This window comes from Oratosquilla oratoria, chromosome 18, assembly GCF_046742065.1.
Source record: "Oratosquilla oratoria isolate Oo_2021 chromosome 18, ASM4674206v1, whole genome shotgun sequence".
NCBI lineage: Eukaryota > Metazoa > Arthropoda > Malacostraca > Stomatopoda > Squillidae > Oratosquilla > Oratosquilla oratoria.
Window position 1 is genome coordinate 18,147,818 of NC_134794.1, and position 14,615 is coordinate 18,162,432.

The window sequence follows — 14,615 nt, forward strand, 5'->3', positions numbered from 1 at the left end:
AAAGACAGAACTTAGTAAAGTTGAAGGGATGAAAAACATAAAAAAACAGTCTTCAGTGCAGCATTCTTTGCAAAACCATACTGATAACTAACGAGGTTGAAAAATATCTATTCCACTCAACTATTCATGGTAGGTTTCATAGCTATGAACAAGAAATTATATATATATGACACTAGCTAGTGTTGTTACCCTTCTTTGTGACTACATGAATTTAAGAATCCTTAAACAACAGGTAAATCTTGAAAAAGATACAGAAAGTTGTTTGCCTGAACAGGGAGTTAGTATGGAAGCACAACTTTTGAGAAAAGCACATGGACTTGATCAGTAAGGACTAACTCTCTAAGTGGTAAGGCTTGAAAGGACAAGTGAAACATCTTTGAACATTTAGATTTGATTATAAACATTCTTCCGATGCTTTTTAATCACAATTAGAGAGACTACTCTCGATTCCCACAATGATCACAGCTGTAAAAACGATCTATTTCAAACCTGAATCTGTGTAAAAATATATAAGACTGAGCTACTGGAGTGTCTAGTGGTCAATAATCTATAATTTAGGAGAGAATGTATGTCAGAGGAGATCAAGACAGATAAAGAAACCTGCAGCATAACTCTGGATGGAAGTGCAACATACCATACTGAAATGGTAAAACTGATCACATGAAACACATGACAGAACAACCAGCATTTCTTGTGTGTACTGCCAAGCCTTTATATAAAGAATGCAGGAAGCAAGTCTTGCCGAGCTTGTCACTTACAATACCTACGAAAATAGATAAAAGAAAAAAGTAAACAGCACTACTCTACAGTGACAAGGAGAAAAACTTAATGAATTGAGAGCAGACCTGACCAAACAATTTGGAGACGAGGCTACCAAGTATGGAGAGAGAGATCTACCACATACGGAATGGAATGGGAAAAAAACATTGAATAAATTACATCACCAGTTTACATGGTGTTTTTTTTTCTATCCTTAGCATACACAAGTTCCAATACATGTTGGAATGTGGTGTTATAGCCAATATCAAAAGGTGAAACTGGTGCCTTGAAAAACCAAAGAAAAACAATTTGCATTTATTAAGGATTATTGAAAATATCAGTCTTATTATTAAATTTAACTTAATCATTGCCTTCCTAATCAAAATTATAGGAAGTAATTCTGTTGGAATGATACACAAAGTGGAAGAGAATAAAAACACTTCTTTTTATACAGATCTTTACAAAAGTATCTTGCATAATATACATTTGATATAAATATCTTATTCTTTCATTACAATGCTTACATTTTCATTATTCCAGTTTGACAAGAACTATGCCTGATAAGTGGATGCAGACACATTTCCTCCGGTTCCTGTCCAATTGGTATGGTGGAACTTGCCAGGGCTGTCAGCCAACTCATAAGTATGTGCTCCAAAGTAGTCTCGCTGTGCCTGTGGGTAGGTCAGAAATAGAGGACATAGAAACAGTTCCATACCAAATAATCATGATATATACAAAAATGCTTCTTCCTTCTTATAAGGGAAGTAGCCAGCTAGGGTAAACACCCATTCCTTTTAAAATTTTCTTGTGGATGAAGGTCCATCCCCATCTCCCACTCACTGACTGGGTCAGAAGCAATGCAGCGAGACACAGTACCCTCACAGCTGAAGCTGGTTTACCCCCACCACTTCTTTTAAATGGTGACCCTCCCTTCTTGTCCTCTCACTGGTAAATAGAAAATATTAGGAGAAATCCCTTTAGGCCACATCATTACCATCCATTCACAACCATTCGCTTCTTGCACACTTTTCTCCATTTTCTGCTCAATAGATATTCCCCTTTTACTCAAGCCTTCCTTACCCCATTCATCCATCCCATTATCCATCTTCCTCTCAAGTTTACTCCATTCACATCTACTTTCCACACTCTTTTTGCTAATCTATCTTCAATCACTCTTTCCATATCCCTAAACCATCTGGACAGAATGAGTGAAGAAAGACTAGTAAAAAGATATGTGGAAGGCATATGTGGATGGAGTGAACTTGTAAAAACCAAGAATTGGATGGATGGATGGGTTGAAAAGGGACTCCATCCCCTTGTGCAGAAAAAGTTTCTTTCTTAACTATATGGTATGCTCACCTGAATGAGATTTGCTGGTAAAGTTCCCGACCGGTAGCCATCATAGAAAGCAAGGGCTGTGGAGAAAGCTGGAGTGGGGATTCCAAGCAGCACTGCATTCGCTACTACTTGTCTCCAGCCTGCCTGACATTCAGTGACTGCCTTCTTGAAGAAGTCATCAAGGAGAAGGTTATTCAATCCAGGGTCCTTGTCAAAAGCAGCTTTGATCTTGCCAAGGAATACACTGTGGAATGATGAAAGCAACTTGTAAGTATCTGATGGTTATTTTTTATTCATCTATTCATAATTCTATAAAAAAAATTCTACCCAATATCATAACTTAAAATGGTGGAAAAAAGGGAAGGCAGTAAATGCAAAGGGAATGATGAGTAAATCTGCCTGTGGCAGAAAAGAAGCATGTATATGAAGAATGGTTGCAAGGAAAAAACAAGGAAGCATATGAAACTGTTGCCTCAAATTTCATAGATTGAAAACCCACAGCCCTACAGCAGTTGGCAACATTCCTTGGGCCCTCCAATGATCTCTGGGAAGAAAAGATAGACTACAGTCTCTTAAGTATAAGCATGAAACTGCTTCTGTGATATAACATTAGTAGGTGGTTATATTTTGGAAAAGCAGTTCTTCTCTAGAAGAAAATTATAAAGAAAAGGTAGAGGCATTGGTGTTGGTTCTCTGACAGTCAATGTGATGTAATGAAATTGCCATTTGAGAAAGGTTGAGAAAAGAAGGGGTTGTGAGGGACTAAGTAGGAGAAGTACATTCATCTAGTTTGGGATGAACCCATGACAATTATATTGTAGAATTGAGTGAGTTAGTGTTCAACTGAACACTTTCTACATGGCAGAAGACTAATATACAAGGTTAGTCTTTTACCTTCTACAATATATCATTGCATATGCATTACACAGCATTAATTACCTCTCATTCTCTACTTTACTCACCTGCGGATGATGCAGCCTCCCCGCCACATGAGTGCAATACCTCCATAGTTTAGCTTCCAGTTGAATTCTGACGCTGCTTCCCGAAGCAACATAAAGCCTTGAGCATATGATACAATCTTGCTTGCATAGAGAGCCTGTGCAATAATCAAAATAGGGTTGGCATCAGTAAACAGGAATCTTAGAAAATTTAGCAAATTTTTGCTATCATTACATTTACATCATCCTGTATCCAATTCCAAGAAAATCATTGTGCTCATGATGTAACAGTTAGTGTTATACCATATCAAATCTTATGTTCAACTTGCCTTTCTAATGCTCTCAATGAATTCTTGCTGGTCACCTTGATAACGAACTTCTCTTGGTCCCTCAAGCTCTTTGCTAGCTTTCACACGTTCGTCCTAAAAGGAAAATGAATAGAGTACACTGGGGATTTCATTTTGATCTATGCATTCCTTTTTTGCTAATGACTATCTCAATAACAATTGTAAGGCTAGGAAGATATGTAGGAAAATGCCAAAGTACATACATACACCAAAGACTTTTTTCCCCCCTTACAAACAAGGTAGCCAAAAAACAAAGGCACGAAATACACTCCCACCCATTCCATCCCCACATACCCCACTCCCATTCACCTCCTTCCCTCCCTCCTTCCTATCTTGGCTTCTCCTGGATGACAGGCCATCCCTGCATCTTGTCCACTGCCGTGGGTCAGAAGCAGTGTTGCAAGACATAGCACATCCACAGCAAGGCCACTTCATCAAATTAGTGACCCACCCTCTCTGTCCCCTCATGCAGAAAAAGAGAAGATGGGGAGAAATCCCTTCGGGGTGCATCAAAATATTTTTTCACACATACTCTCTCACCCCTCATCCCCCACCCACTCCCTTTCATGCATCACAGCATTATCCATTCACCCCTATCTTCTGTCTTCTCCCATCCTTCCCCAATAGACATTTCCCTCTTTCCAAATGCTCCTTTTACTCCATCCATCCATCTATCTCATCCTTGGTTGCCAAGCACATACATATATACATATACCAAAGGCTTCTCCCCCTTACAAGGGGTTTGCTAAGATGGGAGAGTCAACTACTGGGATTTAAGCTAAGTGCAGGTTGGGTGGATGCTTTGACTCAGCCCCTTATTTATGAGGGGAGAAAGCCCTTTTGGTAAATGTATATACAGTACATTTTCCATGCTGATAAAGGTAAAATAAACATCAACTCACCTTCAAGGCAGAAAGACAGCGTGCAAATACAGACTCTGCAATAAGGGTGACAGGTGTTCCATATTCCAGTCCTGAGATTGCAGTCCACTTGCCTGTTCCCTTCTGTCCAGCTGCATCTCTAATTTTCTCCACCAAAAACTCACCTATGGAAGCAATTAGCCTTAATAATCCATTTGTAGTTACTAAAATATATTACTTGAGTAGGAGGGGATGAACTACATGATGTTCATGAACCACAAGTACAATAACAGCCATCCTAATCAAAATGCTTTTCAGAATATTGAAACTACATAATGATATCTCCATATACCAAAAAGGGTTCTTCCCTCCTGATAAGGGAGGTAGCCAACACATTTTTAAAATTACAATATCAAGAGTGAAGAGAAAGAAAAATATTATAATCAATAAAATTGGTGAAAACAAGAATCTTAACTTGAATTTATGGATAACAGAGTCCCTCTTCTTACCAGAGTCATCCTTGAACTTCAGAATGTTAGCCGTGATCTCAATGAGGAAAGAGTCCAACTCGCCCTTATTCCACTCATCAAATACCTGTAACATAAAAGATTGCACTTCTTGAGTTCTCATACATACATATACCAAGGCTTTTTCCCCCCTTACAAGGGAGGTAGCCAAAAAGAAAAAGGCATAAAATCATCCCCACCCATTCCATCCCTAAATACACTCCACACCCCCTCCACCCTCCCTCTTATCTTAGCACCACCTCAATGACGGGTCATCCCTGCACCTTGTCCACTGCCCTGGGTCACAAGCAGTATTGCAAGACACAGCACATCCACAGCAAGGCCACTTCATTAAATCGGTGACCCCACCCTCTCCGTCCCCCCATTGCATAAAAGGAGAAGACGGGGAGAAATCCCTTCGAGCTGTGTCAAATTTTGCTCACACACACTACCTCATCCCCCATCCCCACGCCCATTCCACCTCATGCATCACAACATCATCCATATACAACCATTCTCCATTCACCCCTGTCTTCTGTCCTCTCCCGTCCTTCCTCAACAGACATTCCCCTCTTCCCCAAAGCCCCCTTTACCCCATCCATCCACCTCATCCTAGGACGTCCCCTCATGTTCACTCCCTCCACATCTGCCTTCCATACCTCTTTTACTAGTCTTTCTTCACTCATTCTTTCCATGTGTCCAAACCATCTTAATACTCTTTCATCAACCCTATCTCCCAACTCCCTTTCCACCCCTGTTCTCCTCCTCACCTCCTCATTTCTCACTCTATCTAGCCTAGTAACCCCCATCATACTTCTCAGATATCTCATCTCAGACACATTCAAACTCCTTCTCTCTTCCTCTCTTATGTTCCATGTTTCTGCCCCATACAGTGCTGTTGGCACAATCACTCCTTCATATAGTCTCCTCTTAGCATCCATTCCCAAATGTCTATTCCTCATTACACTCTTCAATCCACAAAGGCATTTACTTGCTTCTCTCAATCTACATTCTACCTCCACCTTCACTCCACCTTTTCCTGAATTCTTTTTTTCCTTTTCTTGAGTTCTCAATTTATAATTTGCAATTCTGTGTAATATGGAACCTGTAAGAAAGTGTTTATCGGTTGTTTCAAATCCCACCCTACAATTAGGTTAAATCTTAATGCGAAACGAACACTAGTGTTTCTGTGAGTATGTGCTGCTATTGATGTAATCTTCCTCAGACCTCTCATTTCCAGTCCTTGCATGTAAATTTTCTCTCTTGTATTCATCATTCTGGTCTCACTCCTATACACAAGATGGGACAACTATTGCTTCATACATTCTCGTCCTTCCTTCCATGACATCTTCTCAGTTCTCCAGAGCTGTACCAAGAACTGAGGTATTTTGACATATCCCTACCTTCTACTCATCCCTCACCTAACAGTGAAAGAAATATGGATGGAAGTATTGATCAGGATGTCAAACAAAAATGTGCATGGGTGGCAGAATGAGTCAATGAAGAGTGTGCAGATTACAGTGAAAACTTGTTCTATGAGAGGGGTGCAACAAGGACGAACTGGCAATACTGATGGGGAAACAATGTGTGGAGATGTTCTCATAGTTCAAAGCATGAAAGGGGAAAAGTGATTGAGTGAAATAAACCGGTGCAGGGAATATTTCTTTATTTTATGCCTAGCTCCCTTGTTTTGTGGGGAATGGCATATAGTTGGTAGGAATGGGTTTCTATGTGCATGAAAAAGACAAGCTAATGAATACACCATGGGAGAAGTGGGGATAGGAAGTTCATTTTTTCCTACATAACACTATGTAACACATATACTTGTATAGAAACTGTATGCATGCACTACAGAACCTACTGATCATCTAACAAATATATAAACATACCAAAGAACTTCTCCTCTTTATAAGGAGAGTGGATATGCCAATGCATACACCCACCCTTCAGCCCCTCAACTATCAAAACCCATTCATTGTCCCTTCCACCTTGGCACCCCAAGGATACAAGACCATTTCTGTCCTCCTCTGCCAAAATTCTTACAGATACACATATTCTTATATATACAAAGCTGGGCAAAACCAAGGGAATCAACAAAGCAAAGAATAAGCACTAAAAAGCTTACCTCACTCATCTTCTCATTATCCATTCCTAAGGCAGACTTCATGATATGATAGGCTTCACAGATGAGCTGCATGTCTCCGTATTCAATACCATTGTGTACCATCTTGACAAAGTGACCAGCACCATCACCTCCAACCCAATCACAACAGGGTTCTCCATTGCTCTTGGCACATATGCTCTGTAGAATTCAGATAAAATAGTAAAAAAGTAAGTTAAAGACATTATTGACAAAAAGAGGAAATGCAAAAGGTTAGGCTTCTTAAGCCCATTAGATAATTCCATGGCTTTCACCAATACAAAACTCACTGTAGCCATTACATGGGATTCTTTAAATAATGTTGAGGTTATTGTTGGTCTTCCTTGTTTCTGGTGTTACTACATACATACATACATACATACATACACACATATACCAAGGCTTACAAGGGAGGTAGCCAAAAAGAAAAAGGCATAAAATCACTCCCACCCATTCCATCCCTGAATACACTCCACACCCCTCCACCCTCCCTCTCATCTTAGCACCTCCCGGATGACGGGTCATCTTAGCACCTCCTGGATGACGGGTCATCCCTGCACCTTGTCCACTGCCCTGGGTCAGAAGCAGTGTCGCAAGACACAGCACATCCACAGCAAGGCCGCTTCATTAAATTGGCGACCCCCCCCCCTCTCCATCCCCCCATGCATAAAGGAGAAGAGGGGGAGAAATCCCTTCGGGCTGCGTCAAAAATTTGTTCACACATACTACCTCACCCCCCATCCCCCCACCTATTCCACCTCATGCATCACAACATCATCCATATACAACCATTCTCCATTCACCCCTGTCTTCTGTCCTCTCCTGTCCTTCCTCAACAGACATTCCCCTCTTCCCCAAAGCCCCCTTCACCCCATCCATCCACCTAATCCTAGGATGTCCCTTCATGTTCACTCCCTCCACATCTGCCTTCCATACCTCTTTTACTAGTCTTTCTTCACTCATTCTTTCCATGTGTCCAAACCATCCTAATACTTTTTCATCAACCCTATCTCCCAACCCCCTTTCCACCCCTGTTCTCCTCCTCACCTCATTTCTCACTCTATCCAGCCTAGTAACCCCCATCATACTTCTCAGACACCTCATCTCAAACACATTCAAACTCCTCCTCTCTTCCTCTCTAATGTTCCATGTTACTAGCTGCTTAATCTTCTTCCCCATGTCATTTATTAATAACAGGCCTAGTGGATGTAATAGTTCACTTAACATGTGGGCAAACTTGGAGCCCAGAACTACTATGTGCTCAACAGACTTAGATAATATAGGGCAGACAAAGATTCACCATCTTTCCAATGGGTTGGTGGGCCACAACTCTGGAAATACATTTGCCTAAAAAGCAATGAGTGAAGGTACTGAAAGAGGGGTGCCTAAATGGCAAAGAAAAATAAATGAGGCTCTTTAAATAGCAACAGAAGACAACATAAACCAAAAACTTGGAGATATCAATTGGATCAATACAAAAGTGAACTATGCTGCCATGAGAAGCTGCCCCAGGATGGCACTTACTTAAGAGTCGGGTGTTCAGTGGTGTTTTGTCCAATGACTGTGTCTGATGGGTATTCTAAATACATAACAGATTTAGGCTTCTGCAACATTCCTTATGCCGACATTTTAAATGTATATATTGTTCAATATGTTATTACATCATTTACATGTCATACTATAATAAAATTACCTCAGTCCTCTTCTCATAATGGGACAAAGGATAAAGGGGTCATATTGAACATATACTATGTAATCTTTGACATTGAGAGACATTCCTTTGAGGAAGCTCTGGGCAAAGCAGGTAAGACCCACATCTTTATCCATCTTGTCACAATGTCACGCATGCATTGATAAGACCAAAATTGGAGTACGCTGCAACACTATGGATACCTAGTACTAAAAAGAAAATAAAGAAATTAGAAAGAATTCAAAGAGCAATGACAAAGATGGCACTAAAACTCTCCAAATTGACATACAAACAAAGATTGGACAAACTCGAACTACCACTCCTGGAACAAAGAGAAAAACAAAACCTGCTAACCATCTACAGAATTATGAAAGGGATGGAAGTCCTTGATAGAGATGACTTACTAAAGTGGGATAGAAGAAAAACAAGAGGACACAAAAAGAAACTTAAAAAGGATAGTTACAGAGATCTGAAAAAGAATAGCTTCCCACACAGTGATAGATATCTGGAACAAAATGAATGAGGAAACAGAGTGCAAAGACTATACAGGGTCTAACAGATAAATCCGTACAAACTTTGAAGAGGTTTTAAGCACTTAAAAAGTAACATATGGCAATTCTGATTGTTTCCAGATACTTCCATTTGTCTAATAATTTAGCCAGTTGTATACTAGCACCGGTGCAATAAACATTAAGCAATGGAACAAGCCAAACGTTCAGCCATATGCGAACTTCGTCGTGCAGGTCACACTCCTAGCGCCATAATAAGGATGCTAAAATACTCCAGACAAACTGTTTACGATGTTTGTAAACGTTTTGATGAGACTGGCGAAGACCAACGAGCTGCTCACAAGCCCAGAAGGGGCAGAATTCTAACACCTCGCTTTTTAGCTGGTCTCAAGAGAAGTGTCAATGCAAATCCAGCCTTACCATTATCGACATTGGCAAAGAAGAGAGGTGTCAGCACAATGACAATTCACAGAGCATTAAAGAAATTGGGATTAACCTCATTCTCACAAGGAAAAAGACATCTTTTGACATGAAAAATGAAAGAAATCCGCTTGACCAGGTGCCAAAAGCTGTTGAACTGGATGAAGTCGAATGGCTCAGTCATCAAGTTTTTTTCCGACGAGAAGATTTTCACGGTTGATGCGACTTTCAATAAGCGGAATGATCGCTGGATAGCCTCCTCATCCTCAGAGGTTCAACACAAGACAACGACGAAGAAACCAGCAAGTGTCATGGTGCTCTGTGTGGTGTCAACTGAGGGGGACGTCTTCACTCACTTCTTCAACAACAAGGAGAAAATAATACCCTGGATGAAAGATAAGGCTAGTGGCAACCAGTTTGTCTTCCAACAAGACTCGGCTCCAGCCCACACAGCGAAGAGGACCACCAACCTTCTCGAAGGGTCAAATGTGCAGTTCTGGAACAAAGAGTTGTGGCCCTCAAATTCGCCAGACCTAAACCCTTTAGATTATTATTTTTGGGCGCGAATTGAGGCCAAGGCATGTGACAAGCCACACAGAAGTATAACAACCCTGAAGACAGACATCAAGAAGGCTGTGGGTTCATTATCAAAGTCTGAGATCATTAACGCTGTATCCAAGTTTCGTAAACGCGTTGAAAGCGTCATAACAGCTGAAGGTGGTTACATTGAATGAAATCATTGTTCTTATTGCCTTTTCTAAATATACTGAAAATTTCATAACTCTCTGTTTATTATAACCCGAGATATTAATCTTAAAACATGTGATAAGAAGTTGTACGGATTTATCTGTTAGACCCTGTACACGAATTCAAGATCAAACTGGATACTGAAAGATACAAAAGTGGGTCACTACAAGTATAGCTCTCTTCCTGTAAAATACAACTAGGTAAATACATACACAGAGACTACAAATGTAGCTCCTTTACTGTATACACCACTTTAGTAAATTGATGATATGGTTTAACATCACAAACCCCCCCCTCCCCATCAGGATGGTAAATACAAATAAAATTCAAATACCCATTCAAGTAATTTTCACATTTTTCATTAAGAATAAACATTCTTCTCAAGGTAATGAAAATGTACAAACTATTCCCCAGTAATTCAACACAATAAATTTGTCTGCATTGAGGCATCCATACATGATTCCTCTCACCTGGAAGATCTCTTTGATATGTGGCCAGGCATCCTTGTTGCCTCCTGGCATAAGTGAAGGGCCATATCGGGCCCCTTCCTCACCTCCAGAGACTCCCGACCCAATGAAGAGCAAATTTTTCTCAGCCAGTGCAAGGCATCTGCAAGACACCAACAATGAATACATCAATATTAACAAGCATAGCCCAAAAGAAATATGAAAGATTTAGAATAAACATGTGGCATTCACATAAATGAAGAATTTTTAATAAAGAGATAAGGAGGAAAATATCTGGAAGCAGGTGTTACTGAAATATTAAAGCTCAAGTACTACATCAATTTATTATATGTACCCACCTTATAAGGGTGGTGGTATATGTATTAAAATTTAAAGCCAAATTTGACTGAAGATGTTAGAAATGGGACCTTACAAGTGTAACTATTCTATACATTACAATTAGGTCAACAAATGTTCCTGACAGAGGTGTTGTTCAAAAGAAAAACAAATTATTTAATATAAAGATTAAACAGACTTTACCTTCTCCTTGAGTCCTGATACTCTGAATTGCCGCCATCAATGATAATATCACCTTTATCGAGCAAAGGTACCAATTGGTCAATAAAACTATCAACAGGTTTGCCAGCTGCAGAGAGATAAAGTATATTATAGAAAGAAAAAAATCCAATGAGGTGTTTTGGCTATTAAATTTCTAAAGACAAAGACAAGGCCAACATATTTTGAAATAGTATAATGAATCATAATTTTTTTACTTAAAAGTTCCAATTTAATACATTTTTCTGCATGCTCACTCAGCTTAATACCTGTTAACCATACAAGTACTGTTCGTTATTCAGCTTAACTTCCAAACTATATCCTCAACTAATTGCCCTTTTGAAAAACCCAAAGCCCCATGGCACTATATTCAACAACCCTGGGCTGCAAGCAAAATAATGAGAAACTCGAATGCAACTCATTAAACAAAATACAGTATATTGTATCAGCCTATACCATATCCATAAACCAAATTTAATACCATATCCATAAACCAAATTCAAACAAAATTATTATAATGGGAATCGTCTTACCTTTAACAAGAATCATAATCCGACGGGGCTTCTTCAATTTTGCTACCATCTCCTGCAGGCTGTGGGCACCTACCACCTGAGTAAGACAAAGTCTAATGTCAGTATACAGGCTATGATCATTTCTCTGCCTTACTGCCAAGTAATGAACAGCTATCTTAGATAAAATCATGTGGAACATGAAAAAAAAGAAACAGAAAACTACTAACATGAAACATATCTGTAATCATAGTGTGGTAACAAAATTGTTTTGAAAATAAACAACCCCTAAAATTGGATACTTAGTCTTTTAGTCCATCTAGTAGACTCCTACATCCCTAAGATTATGGTCATCTGTCTATCTTAGTAAAAATACATAGATTATGAATATGTATGGTAATGGAAGAAGATGAGTTCTGGTTTTTCTGTGTGATATGAGTATCTTGGGAATGTGACACTTGCAGGTGAGTCTGGTTTTATATTGGGAGTCTTTTAATGCAGTATCATGAACAGATATGTATGAATGTGACTTGTTTGTGTGCATTATTTTTTATGAATTTTATATCAGTGTACTTAGCTACTTGTAATGTATAGGAAAAAAGCTATGTTTCTGTTCCAACTTTGTCTCCATTGATCAAACTTGGTTATATATTCACACATTTTTTGACTGGACTATTTCCTCATCCAGGATATTTCACAAAGTGCATTTCTTTGGGAAAGAGGGGAATGTCTGTTGAGAAAGGATGGGAGAAGACAGAAGAAAGGGGTCAATGGAGAATGGTTGTGTATGGATGATGCTGAGATGCATGAGAGGGAGTGGGTAGGGGATGAGGGGTGAGGGAGTATGTACGAGAAATAAATTGACCCAGCCCAAAGGGACTTCTCTCCGTCTTCCCCTTTTCTGCACAAGGGGACGGAGAGGGGGGTCGCCAAATTAATGAAACAGCCTTGCTGTGGATGTGCTGTGTCTTGCAACACTGCTTCTGACCCAGGGCAGTGGACAAGATGCAGGGATGACCAGTCATCCAGGAGGTGCCAAGATAAGAGGGAGGGAAGAGGGTAGAGGGGAGTGGAGTATGTAGGGGATGGAATGGGTGGGAGTGGTTTCTATGCCTTGTCTTTTGGCTACCTCCCATGTAAGGGGGGAAAAGCCTTTGGTATATGTATATATATGTATGTATGCATTTCTTTGGTATAGTGTTGTATGACCTATTCCGGTATATTTACCCAATAAGCTGTGTATATGGTTTCATAGAGTTCTGAGAGAATAGGAAGTAGGTTCTAACAAATTTGTGATTATAGAAATAAATTGAAGAGCTGAATTTTTCAGTTCATTACCAAGATTATAGTTGTGTGACAAGGTGGGTTGTGTGTAAGGTTTCAAAAGGCATTCCTATTGTTTTCATGTATTGTTCATTGATCATTATTTTGTTTTCAGTTATCTAAAAATAAAACAAGATCTGGACACACAAGTGCGATACATATAGAATATTTAGAATATTTTGAATATTTCTATTTGTAGTCCAAAGTTGTCACTCTCCTAAGTACAATGAAAATGTTTGCTCTCTTCAGGTGTATATTTGGTTTCATAAGGTGTTTCTTGCAAGTTGTAAATATTGTGCAATCATCAATTGACATGATACTGTAATCATGAAGGGTTAAAGACTTTTCAGTTCATCATATATGCCTATTTCTACATAATATGAAGACTGTTTAATTACATTACAGTACCTGTGATACATATAGAATATTTTGAATATTTCTATTTGTAGTCCAAAGTGGTCAGTGTTGGTCATAGTCCCAAGTACATTGAAAATATTTGCTTTCTTCAGGTGTATGTTTGGTTTCTTTAGGTGTTTCATGTAAATTGTGAATATTGTGCAATCATCAATTGACATGATACTGTAATCATGAAGGATTAAAGACTTTTCAGTCCATCATATATGCCTACTATTTCTACATAAAATGAAGACTGTTTAATTCCATTACAGTACCTTGGTTCCCTTGGCTTCATTGGCAAGGAAGTTATCAACCTTTTCAGTAGTACGGTTGTAGGCACACACAACAAAACCATGGTCATTCATGTTGAGGATGAGATTCTGCCCCATCACTGCCAAGCCAATCAAGGCGATATCTGCACTGGAAAAATAATGTTAGAGTTAATATTAAATGATGGCAACACCAATCCCCTGTCCTTACACACAAAACCAAAAGAAATTTTAAAACAATGTATGATAGTTGGCAGAGGTCATAAGTAAAGGCAGTTTGAATCCTGCTTAGCAAGAATGGTCATACTACATTAAATTCCCTACTTCAAAAATTCCTCCATTGAGAGAGACTATTATAGGGGGTGGTTGTGATGTTAAATCAAAACCAAATATGATTAGATAAACATACACAAAACAAGAAATTTTAAACCGAAAATAGGTATAGAAGAAATGACTAACATGGAATGAAAACCTCACTCTTTTTTTCTCCATTCTTTTCATTTAATTTCACTTATGTATGCCATGATGAATGCAAAACTTAAAGTGATATGATAAAATAGTTACTGACATACATGCATATACCAAAGGCTTTTTCCCCCTTACAAGGGAGGTAGCCAAAAAACAAAGGCATAAAAACCACTCCCACCCATTTCATCCCTGTCACACTCAACTCCCTTCCACCCTCTTCCCTCCTTCTTATCTATTCTTAAATCAAAACCCATAAGTACTTAGTGATACATGAAATCTGTTACAAATATATGAATGTTTTAGCACAAAAAAAGAAATTCCTATTTGCCTACAAATTCAGTTTGACAAAAAAATTCAAAATCCTCAAATCTTACCATTTCAATATGATTGGATAA

General features: G+C 39.0%; 1 protein-coding gene across 1 annotated transcript in view; it reads right to left on the reverse strand.

Moving 5' to 3' along the window:
• Positions 1-1,100: 1,100 nt before the first annotated feature.
• The window catches only part of Pgd (phosphogluconate dehydrogenase), a 21,565-nt gene continuing 8,050 nt past the window's right edge, over positions 1,101-14,615 (reverse strand). Inside the window, exons 3-13 of the mRNA XM_076201655.1 lie at positions 13,759-13,903; positions 11,789-11,864; positions 11,241-11,346; positions 10,725-10,863; positions 6,874-7,050; positions 4,752-4,836; positions 4,285-4,427; positions 3,365-3,457; positions 3,060-3,193; positions 2,119-2,341; positions 1,101-1,430 (exon numbers count right to left, since the gene is read on the reverse strand). Of these exons, the coding sequence (XP_076057770.1) occupies positions 1,311-1,430; positions 2,119-2,341; positions 3,060-3,193; positions 3,365-3,457; positions 4,285-4,427; positions 4,752-4,836; positions 6,874-7,050; positions 10,725-10,863; positions 11,241-11,346; positions 11,789-11,864; positions 13,759-13,903 (1,441 nt within the window). The 3' untranslated portion in view covers positions 1,101-1,310. The remainder of the gene's footprint in view (positions 1,431-2,118; positions 2,342-3,059; positions 3,194-3,364; positions 3,458-4,284; positions 4,428-4,751; positions 4,837-6,873; positions 7,051-10,724; positions 10,864-11,240; positions 11,347-11,788; positions 11,865-13,758; positions 13,904-14,615) is intronic.